This window comes from Carassius carassius, chromosome 9, assembly GCF_963082965.1.
Source record: "Carassius carassius chromosome 9, fCarCar2.1, whole genome shotgun sequence".
NCBI lineage: Eukaryota > Metazoa > Chordata > Actinopteri > Cypriniformes > Cyprinidae > Carassius > Carassius carassius.
In genome coordinates, this window is record NC_081763.1 from 11,502,601 (window position 1) to 11,514,036 (window position 11,436).

Consider the following 11,436-nt stretch of genomic DNA (forward strand, 5'->3'; position numbering starts at 1 on the left):
TGGTCAGGCCTTGCCTCGGCTGTGTGATGTCATATTGCCGCATCTACGGATGCTGCTAGATATGGGACGGAGGGCTTTCCCCCTTTTCTGTCCCGGACTCTCTGTGAGTCCCTCAGGTGACTGTGCACTGTAAATCCTGGGCGTTGCTTCAGGTTTATTGGTGTGTGATCCCTGCGCGCACGGCGTTTTACATCGGGTTCCCGTAGCGTCTTAGCTAAGACGCAGTACGAGAGAGCTCTCGTAAGAGAACGTACTCGGTTACTAAACGTAACCTCGGTTCTCTCTAGAAGAGCGAACGAGTACTGCGTTCTCTGCCGTGCGTACGATTCACTCTGGTTCGCTTCGGCGATGAAATAAATCAGGTGAGTCAGCCTTTTCGAGCTCCTTTTATAGGTTGGGCCACACCCGTTTCGGCGGGAAGTGGCAAGAAGGGCGCGAAGTCTGATGTTGCATCAGCCTGCGCTCGATAGGCTGTGCAGTTGCCGCAGAACAAGCCAATGAGCGAGCGAGCCGTCTCGCCTATGGCTGTGTACTGCTGCAAATGCGCTTTACAAAAATACAAAATTAAGGATAATTTTTTGCTTCAGTATTTCGTGAAAAGAGACTTTTCCCGTAGCGCCTTAGCTAAGACGCAGTACTCGTTCGCTCTTCTAGAGAGAACCGAGGTTACGTTTAGTAACCGAGTAAGTTCTTTGGGGTCAAGTTGTGTTTTTTTGATGAGAGGCTTAATAACAGCCAGTTTGAAGGTTTTGGGGACATATCCTAATGACAATGAGGAATTAATAATAGTCAGAAGAGGATCTATGACTTCTGGAAGCACCTCTTTTAGGAGCTTAGATGGTATAGGGTCTAACATACATGTTGTTGGTTTAGATGATTTAACAAGTTTATACAATTCTTCCTCTCCTAAAGTAGAGAATGAGTGGAACTGTTCCTCAGGGGGTCTATAGTGCACTGTCTGATGCGATACTGTAGCTGAAGGCTGAATGGTTTCAATTTTATCTCTAATAGCATCAATTTTAGAAGTAAAAAGGTTCATAAAGTCATTACTGCTGTGATGTTGGGAAATGTCAACAATTGTTGAGGCTTTATTTTTCGTTAATTTAGCCACTGTATTGAATAAATACCTGGGGTTATGTTTGTTTTCTTCTAAAAGAGAAGAAAAGTAATTGGATCTAGCAGTTTTTAATGCTTTTCTGTAGGATAGGTTACTTTCCCGCCAAGCAATACAAAATACCTCTAGTTTTGTTTTCCTCCAGCTGCACTCCATTTTTCAGTCTGCTCTCTTTAGGGTGCGAGTATGCTCATTATACCATGGTGTCATACTGGTTTCCTTAACCTTCCTTAAGCGTAAAGGAGCAACTGTATTTAAAATGATGGACGGGGGTTGCCAGGTTAAAAAAAAAAAAAAAGCGTAATTACTACTCAAAACTAGCCCAAAACTAGCCCAAACTAACCACATTTCGATGGGGTCACTTGGTAAAATATCTTTTATTCTGTCCATTATGTAAAACCACAATTATCCCTTATTTTCCTTTTCTGATGTTGGCAACCCTAATCGCACACCAGATGGCATACAGACACTTATTTGACTCATGGAAATCTTCCATGTATGCTCATGGAGTGTCAGATTTTAAAAAAATAAGCCCGTCATTTAGCACATTTTTGTGCGTGTGTGTTCACTGAAACTTTATTTTTTGAAGATGGAATGATGAGAGATGTAACGAGAATGGAATTACAGTAATTCAGTTCCGAAGTTTGCAGTTTTATTTACAATGAGTTTGCTTCGAGAGGGCTGCCTTTCTTAATCATCAGTATGACTCTGTAAGTTCAAGTAATAACATTTATCCATTTAGCAGATGCTTTTATCCAAAGCGACTTACAGTGCATCCAGGATATACAGTTGTTGTTTTTACCAGTATGTGTGTTCCCTGGGAATTGAATCCATGACCTTTTGCACTGCAAACGCAATGCTCTACCACTGAACCACAGGAACTTATTGTTCTCTATGTTCTCTAAGTCTCTATGATGTCTAAAAGCTAAGCACAATGTGTTCACTCCTCATTCAAGTTCAGATAACAGACTGTTAAACAGCTCTCATTTGCACAGATTAAAACACCTATAATTTTCCACCCACAGGAAATCACATGTGCTAAGTTATTATGCATCCACCCTTCTCCTTGAAGGGGTTTTTGTCCTCAGGAACTCCTTTTATGAGAGGATCTTCTGCAGCTTGGGCCTCAACCCATTCACAAATCTCCTTTGCAGTTTTAGAGACCTGCGGAAAGAGGGAAAATATGTCAGACTGCGGCCTCCTAATGGTCCCTTCGTTAAAAATTCTAAATGTTTAATAAACAAAAAGAAATGCAAGGGTGGCACGATGTAAAGTTCTTCTTCAGGCTTTTAATCTAATCAGCAAACAAAGAAACTAACAGGCTCTCTAGTGTTCTTCACTTCCTTCTGAAGTTGTTCCAACTCCATTTTCAGGATTTCCTTATCAGACATATCCCGCGCCATCGTACCCTGAGCGTAGAAAAAAAGTAAAAGTAACATGTTCACGTTCATTTTAATCTGTGGCAGTCACACACATTTTTTAAAGATCACATTTCTAAATACCTCTGAAAAATATGAAAAATAATGATCATAATGTAACGGGAGGAATGTGATATAAATCCCAGCATACATCCCAGTGTTTAATGCCCCAAGATTTATTCTTAAAGATCAGGACACATTACTTTTTAAAGCTGTATGACACATGGGACATGTTACAATTCATTTGAAATGCTTATGTTGTGTGTCACTGAAAAAAAACAGGCTTTAATGCTCAGAAGTGAGTAGAACCGGTTTAATGATTGATTTATATAATACTAAACTAATAATGAAGATAAAGATCAGTTGAACCGGAGTTGTAAATTGACTGATATCTTGAAACTTTAAACTGAGTAAATACAGTTTTTTTTCTCTCTCTCTCCCGATAACTGAATAACAGTACATAAGAATTTAAGCAGCTCTTGCAACAAGAGGTTTTTTTAGTTATCAATTTAAAAACTCTACTTCTCTTCTCATTAAATTCTGACTGAGGTGCCAAATTCCTAATATTGAATAAAATATTATTATAAAAAATAAGTGTAATGTATGTCATAAATGCTTGCAATCTCTTTTCTACCATAACTACAGTATTGTGAACAAGGCCTAACTATTTATGTATTTTACTCTACAAGATTTGGTTACTGTTGTTAATGTCTCCTAAAATGATGATATAATATTGTCAAGATCTTTTAGTATAGTAGTGTTTCCCAGATGAGCATAATAAGGTAAACAAATACTGTACATGGGCATATTTATGGAGAAACATGCTAACCAATATGATGATCTAACAGTTGTGATAACTCATTTACATATATGGTTCTGCCATTAGGGTAAAAAGATGTTCAACTGCTGCAGTTCATTTTGATTGAGAAGATAGCAATACAATATTCACAATTCCTCATAGCTTTCACTGTTATCAAATGTGTACCTTTTCTAGCTGTATAATTATGTATGTATATTGTCATTCATATAATTAAACCTTAAAATATACTTATGAATATAATGCATTTATAGATTTATGAGTACTCTAGAGTACTGTTTGTTTCACTTACCTATTGGTCAGCTGGGCAGCCGATGCAGGGAACGCGTCACTCTCTGCAATTTAAGAGACCATGTACAGGGTTTGGGGTCTGGTGATGAACTGAGCGCTTCGGTCAGCTGTCATCACCTCTTCAGGATAACCTCCAGATGGACTGATCCCCAACAAGCACACTTCCTTCATCCAGATTTCTTATCAGATTAAGCCATCTTGTAACTAATGAGGTCAAATCACCCAGAATCAAGGCAGAGAGGTTTATTCAAGAGTGCATGTGGGCTGTTCTTCTTACAAGATTTAATTTTATGTAACGTGCAATACAGTGTGGCAGTACAATGTTTACAATGCTAATACAGAATTCTTATATTCACCTATGTTCTTTAAAAACAAATGCATTTATTACAAACATTCCTTAAATATTCATGGCTCATAATATCTCATCAAAATGTATTTTCCATAAACAAGATTATTATTCCATAAGAATAGAGATAACTGACATGATGACATATTAAAAATAAGTGGTATTGATTTTTTTGTTTCTCATTTTCAAGGCAAGAAACACAAATAAAATTGACCTCAGATCTCTCTTGACAAAGGCCCAGACCAGTAATATGTGACTGTTAACATGGAGGTCTTCTTGATTCGGTCCCCTGTCCCGTAACACAATCCATCTGTAGGCAGGCAAGTGACACCAGTTTGCTCAATCTAATCAGCATGTCAAATACAATCAGAGTGAACTGAAATCTACGATGACTGAGAAATGCAATCCTTGACCTACAAGGATCTTATATTTGGTGTTTTATCTGTGTGATGTCAACGCCAATTAAAGGCCTCATCTGAATGATCTGTTATACTGAAGACAAGCTTCTGTCCTTAGCTAATCCCATCACTAGGTCTTGACTGTCTTAATCCAAGAGATTAGACTCAGAGATGTCACTCTCTCTCTTGATTTTCACTATGAAATATAGAGCATGGTTATTTATTTCTTCTTCTTGTTTTTTTATTTTGTACATATTTATCAGTTTTAAATGGCACGCTATACATTATTCATGTCCAAAAATGATTAAAATAAAACTACACTTAATAAAAAATTATAATAATACTAAAGAAAAACAAAATCACAGATTAAATGTTAACTCAGGTAAGACCATTTTACATTCATTCATCTGAACACAGCACAGTAATTATATTACTCCCCATTACAACAGACCCACTGTTATTGCTCTTCTAAAAACATTTTTAAACCTACATTTAACATCCAACAACAAATATTCCAGCACAATGTATATTTTAATAAAAATTAATGTGGTCATATTCTATTGTGTTTCATTTATTTTACATGCATATGTGCATCGGCGCATATTCAGTGCAGTCTGTATTTAACAGTGTCTCACTTTCTGTCAAGATGGCCTATTATGCAAATTGGAAAGTATTTCACCCTCCTCGATTTTTACAGAGGGGGGAGGAACTTGATTGCAGAGGGGGCCAGAATCGATATGCTGTTCAAGGGGCCCAGAAACCATATTAAAACCACCCAAATTTAAGACCTCTTTATAATTAAGACTTTCTTGTAACATTTAAGAATTTTTATGGCCTTAAATTTGATACAACTAAATTTAAGACTTTTCAAGGACCTGTGGAAACCCTGATAATGCTCAAAGGCTTTTCATTCACAAAAGAATATCCTTTCAGACTTACAATATCTAGTTCTGGAGCTGCTTCCATTATCTCCACAAAACGTCCCAGGTTACGTGTGTAAACATGGTTCCCCTAAGGGAACGAGACGCTGCGTCCGAAAATGCTAGGGGAACGCCCTTCAGCATGACCAGCTCTGAATAATATGTGAAATCAGTCTCATGAATAGATGTGACATCATAGGCGGGTGACGTAGCGACCAGGAAGCTTTGAGACGCAGCTTTTGGTTACACACATAACCTGGGACGTTCCCCTTCAGGAACTGGAGCTGCGTCCGAAAACGCTATGGGAACGAGAATGCTCACGCCGCCAGACTTGCAAGTCCCTGCCTAGTGCGTATACAAGAAGCACAGCTAAGGCAAGAGAAAGAAGAGCCGTGAGTGGCTCGCAGATCTAAACCATAAAATCTGATGAATGTGAGGGGCATGGACCATCCAGCTGCGTTGCAGATGTCCTGTATAGACACGCCTGACAAGAAGGCCTTGGAGGCTGCCATACTTCGGTTCAAGTGAGCCTTGACTCTCAATGGTGTGGGGAGATCATAGGACTCAAGGTTTTAGGATAGCATCCTGATCAACCACTTAGCATAAGCTTCTTCTGGCCGGAGGCCTCAGCCTCAGTGCACCGCAGAGGAAACATGTAACCAGAGGGTATCTGCCCACTGCATGGCCACCAAGAGGGGCGTGGTAGGCTGTAATGGCCACCACGTAGACCCTCAGGGTGGAGTGGGTCAACTTTGCAAAGAGGGCCTGCAGGAACTCCAGAACTGTCCTAACTGGGCAAATAACTGGGTCAAGCTGGCAGTCTTCGCATCAGGAGGTGAAAGGTTTCCACCTCAAGGTGTACAGTTTCCTCATGGAGGGAGTTCTGGATTGGAGGATGATCCCAGCAACCTCGGTTGAGAGACCAAAAGCTATGAGATGTGCCCCCTCAGGGGCCACTCCCATAACTTCCATAGCTCTGGGCAGGGATGGAATATTGTGTCCTCCGCCAGTGAGAGAAGACCCCTCCTGATGGTAATCTCCCATGGAGCGCCGTCGAGGAGAAAAATCAGATCCGAGAAACATACTCGGCCCACCCAGAACGTGGCTACTAATAGAAGATGGACCCCATCCTGGCATACTCTCAGCAGAACTCTTGGGAGCAGAGCGATCGGGGGAAAAGTGTACAGACAAAGCCTCGGCCAAGTCTGCACCATGGCATCCAGCCCCAGTAGAGCCGGATAAGTCAGAGAAAACTAAAGTTGACAGTGTGATGTCATATGAGTAAAACAGATCCACCTGACTAAATATTCTCCAAATCTGCTTCACCACCTCGGGGTGAAGCTTCCCTTCCCCGGGCCTCGGCGCCTGCCTCAACAGGATGTCTGTTCCCATATTCAGATGCCCAGGAATGTGAACTGCTCACCGTTGTCAGTGCACACCAACACATTGTGACCTCTTAGGTCTGGGAGAAAGTAAAGTAGTGCTCAAAGCACGGCCAGCATCTTCAGGCAGTTGATATGTTATGTCAGATGGCGGCCACTCCACAGACCGTGGGCAGGGTGGCCACTCATGACCGCACCCCAGCTGGTGAGGGACGCATCTGTCGCTAGCATTACGCTGCGACAAGGAGCTCCAAGCACCGGGCCCTGAGAAAGGAACCAAGATCTCCTTCACATGTCTAACCTCCGCATGACCTTGAGCATGTGAAGTGGTTTTCCCCTCAGGGAGAACCCCTTGGTCTTGAGCCACTACTGTAGGGGTCTCATGTACAGCAGGCCAAGAGGTATCACGTTGGATGCAGCTGCCATCAGACCCAGCAGTCTAGAACTAGTTGACAGTGTTCTCTTACTCTCATGACTGCAGTGAGGATCAACTCAATCTGAACAGGAGACATCTGTGCCTACACCGAGGTCGAATCCCACATCATGCCCAGATAAGTGGTTCTCTGTACTGGAGAAAGCACACCTTTCTTGGCATTAAGTTTTTAACCCTAGGTCTTTTGTGTGAGCAAGAACAACATCTCGATGCCGAAACGCCATCCAGTCTGATTGAGCTAATATCAACCAATCATCGCACCATGTGCTTAAATCGCAAGGCCAAAGGAAGAACCAGTATTAGTAGGCTTTTGCCCCCAAAGACCAACTTCAAAAATGTATCTCCCTGCTGCAACACACCAGTAACAGAAGCAGGTGATGAATGAGACTGACCTATCTCCACAGAGAAACTCTTTGCAGTAAAATATGATTCAAAGCAATCTAAGGCCGAATCACAAATACCAACTTCAGTTTTTATCCTGTTTAAAAGAATACAGTGTTCTACTGTATCGAACGCCGCACTTAAATCCAACAGTACCAAAACTACAAAATTTCCAAAATCCACAAATAATAAGTCATTTACCCTTAACAAAGCTGATTCAATGCTGTGCTTAGATCTAAAACCAGACTCAAAAGGATCCAATTAGTGTTGTCAAAAGACCCGGTACAAGTCGGTACAAAAAATTTTTAAACGTTACAGTACCAGTTTATTTAAGTACCGGTGGTACCGGGTACCTGGTCAACCCGGTTTTAGATGTGCTATCTGAAAGGTGTGCAGATGCGCTCTCTTCTTAAAAGCACTGAGACGTGGCGACATCAAAAGGAGGAAACACACCAAACTACCAAAACACTTTAAAGACAGACGCCTAGATCAAATGAAAGAGTTCAAGTTAATTTGATTGTGTTTCCCATGCACTGATTTATTTGTGGTGGCCCGCCACAATATCAAAACTGACTGCCACAAATAGATTTTACAAAAGGCTCTGACTTCATTGAATAAACATGAGCACTGCACGTGTCAAAGTTGAAACCCAGTGTGGTTGTTTTTATATCACTGTATTTCTGAAGGAAACCGGTTGATTACAGCCGTTACTGGAGCAATCACTCATCCGCTCTACAAGTGCCTTCTGCTGGCAGAGAATGAATTTGCATATATGCCGACAAGTCTTCTTGAAAAATTCGAAATAGGTCTATAGTTGTTAAAATCAGCAGGATCCAGATTTGCTTTCTTTAGAAGCGAATGAACCACTGCATGTTTAAAATAGGATGGATCAGAACAGATCATCACGCAAACAGCTTGTAGCATTAATTTCTTCCTGATGTCCATTCTCAAATAAACAACTCCTGTTTCACTTGATGTTGCACATAATTCCCATCCAGCTACTTTACCCAGCCTATATTAAAAAACAGAAAGGGCATTGTTTGCTCAATCTTGTACACCTCACTCTTGCCTCTCCCTTGTGTTTGAAGAGCAAGACCTGAAATGATTTTTATATATATATATATATATATATATATATATATATATATATATATATATATATATATATATATATATATATATATATATATATATAAGAATTCACTTAATAGATCAAGGAAAAAGCTTTTGTAACACCGTTTAATACGCTCTTAAACATGACTTATGAACATATGCTAACCTGGTATCATACTTTTCTTCAGAGCAGCTACCTTACAACCTGTAATTGGATATTGGAGAGGAGAGTTGGGCGAGTCGATAATAATATCTGCATTTGTCTTCCTCCTAGAAAAAAAGGCATGAAAAATACAACAATATAGGAAAAACTGTATAAATGGCTTTCAAAAAGTCTAATGAAAGAATGATCATTGGAATGTTTGAGTGCACCCTTGCTCAGAGATAGTATGATGGAGCAAATCAGTCCTCAATGAGAGATGACTTTATATATTAGAAGCAGTCACTATTACAGTTTCCTTGTTTGTTTAAACACACTTGGTAATAAAGCTCTTTCTGATTCTAATTTCGAATGATACTCATGACAAATGACAACATGACATAGTATTGTGTTACAGGACTGTGGGCAAGATGAAGAGAAAACTAGTTCTACCTGAGTCTGAGTTGCTTGTACTCATTTGCGCTGTGTTCCAGAATGTTATCCAGTTGATCTGCCACAAATTGTCTGGTGAGTTCATTTCCTTGACAAGAAATATTTGACAAACAAACCTGACAAACGTAATGACCACAGGTTATGCAGAGCATCTAAACTGGAACTACTTAAGATAAATTCGGAAAATTTAAATTACACTTACCCTGAGATTTTATCTTGTTCAGGGCATGCACTGTTAAATAGAATAATGTAAGCAGATGTAATCACATTGCTCAGTTAACAGTCAGACAAATGGAGGTTAAAACTAGTAAATGTAGAATTCAACACCGATCACAAGAAACTGAAAAGTTAATACAATTTTACAAATAGCTGTTCCTTTGAATTTTACCACTTTTATGCCCCAGGGTTTTTATTGATATTCTTCTTATTATTATTATTAGAAAATGTTTATTTTTGTTTTTGTTGTTATTGAGTGAAGGTCAAATTTCAGCTTTCAGTTTTCCCTGGTCTTAGACCACTTACCTTGCATCCGTCATATAATATAAATTATGATACATTTAAAAACACAATAATCCAAGCAAATAACCAAATAACCTAAGCAATATACAAATCTATTTTGATATTTATTGTGTGATTAATTTGTATATTAAGTCTTTAAACAAACTGCACCTTTTTTGTGTCATTCCCACCAGAATAGAATTTCCTGTAACCACCCCCCCCCCCCCCCCCCACACACACACACCAGAATTTTTTTTATATTTCTTTGTGTGACATATGTGGGGAAAGAAAATGATCAATATCAGTCAGTTTTTATTTATGACAGAGTTTATTTATTTTAGATATTATTTCTAAAACATTTTGTGCATTTTTTTTAAACAAATTATGCAAACAAAATGTATATTGTATTATTTAAATGTGTGTGTACTGCTGAAATTAGATTGACCATTTGTGTTCAGTTCATTTATGTTCCTAGGACTTTTGGTTTGTAGTTTATTCTTTTCCTCTTCTGTATCTGTGTTCTAGTTCTCTGTTTATTCTTTGGTTTCTAACTTTATTCTATGATTACTGATATTAATCCACCTGTGTGTACTGTGTGTATTTCCTTGTTCCTTCACATGTGAGTGTTAATAGCCCTCTGTCTTCAGTTTAGCTTGTCGGCTGTTGTCTTTGTGTGAATGTATTTGTGGTTCTTTGTGACTTATCGACATCTTGGATCATCTTTCATATCAAAAACAGTGTAGTATGATATTAATTATATCACAACGTCATATGAGGACTGCCTGCAGGGCTTCAAGGCAGGCAAAAAAAAAAAAAAAAAAAGTGTAATGCTGCGGAGATCAGAGGCATTTTTGATGACAGTGGAGAAGCTTCACTGTGCTGAATAAACTGCTTTCATGAGGAAACAGCTTATTATTTAATCAATCAACAGCCTATCTGCTAATCTTATACGTGTTTGCCATTAAACATTCATTTTGGGTTCACTTGCTTAACAGGATCCTCTGCAGTGAATATGTGTTGTCAGAATACAAGTTCAATGAGTTCAACGTCCTGAGTTCAGCTGATAAAAACATCACAATAATTCACAAGTGATCCACACCACTACGGTCCATCAATTAACATCTAGTAAAGTGAAAAATATGTTTTTAACTTTAAAACTTTTCTTCCAGCTAAATTAGGATCCTCTGTTCATAATAAAACAGTTCTAAACAAATATGTTGGTTGAATTTGATGTGAGAGGAAGCACTCTACTAATGAGTTGAATCAGATGTGTTTGATGAAGACATATAAAATGTGCACCTGCTTCGAATGGGGATACTCCAGGAATGTGATTGTAAACTATTGTAATCGTTCAAAGGGCTATAAGTGCTCATAGTTGAAAAAACACCCTGTTTCTAAAATAACAAGAAACTAACAGAGCCTAAGAGACATAAACATGATAAAAGGACTGTGCTTGCCTGGGTGCTAGTATACTTTTCATGACTTTCAACATGCCACTTTGTATAATGTAGATGCTAAATGCAGTACCAAGAAAAATAAACTTGGTGCTTTTTTTTTAATTCCCACAAATCATAAGCACTTTCTCAGATCAAGCCATTCACAGATTCTTGACAAAGTGACGTCACTTTGCATAGGCCCCTCCCACAACTGTTGACGGACACTGCCATTTTAGTATTGACCCGCCCTGAGTGAACTGTAAACAGTCCACCCACAACCTGAAATAGACATAAAAT

At 39.1% G+C, this 11,436-nt stretch overlaps 1 protein-coding gene across 1 annotated transcript; it reads right to left on the reverse strand.

The window, feature by feature from the left end:
* Positions 1 to 2,129: 2,129 nt before the first annotated feature.
* LOC132148549 (guanine nucleotide-binding protein G(I)/G(S)/G(O) subunit gamma-T2-like) lies at positions 2,130 to 2,519 on the reverse strand. The gene is made up of 2 exons (XM_059557238.1): positions 2,434 to 2,519; positions 2,130 to 2,278 (listed from the first exon to the last, which is right to left on the reverse strand). The coding sequence occupies exons 1-2, from the start codon at positions 2,515 to 2,517 to the stop codon at positions 2,153 to 2,155; spliced, it is 210 nt and encodes a 69-aa protein (XP_059413221.1). The 5' UTR covers positions 2,518 to 2,519; the 3' UTR covers positions 2,130 to 2,152.
* Positions 2,520 to 11,436: the final 8,917 nt, after the last annotated feature.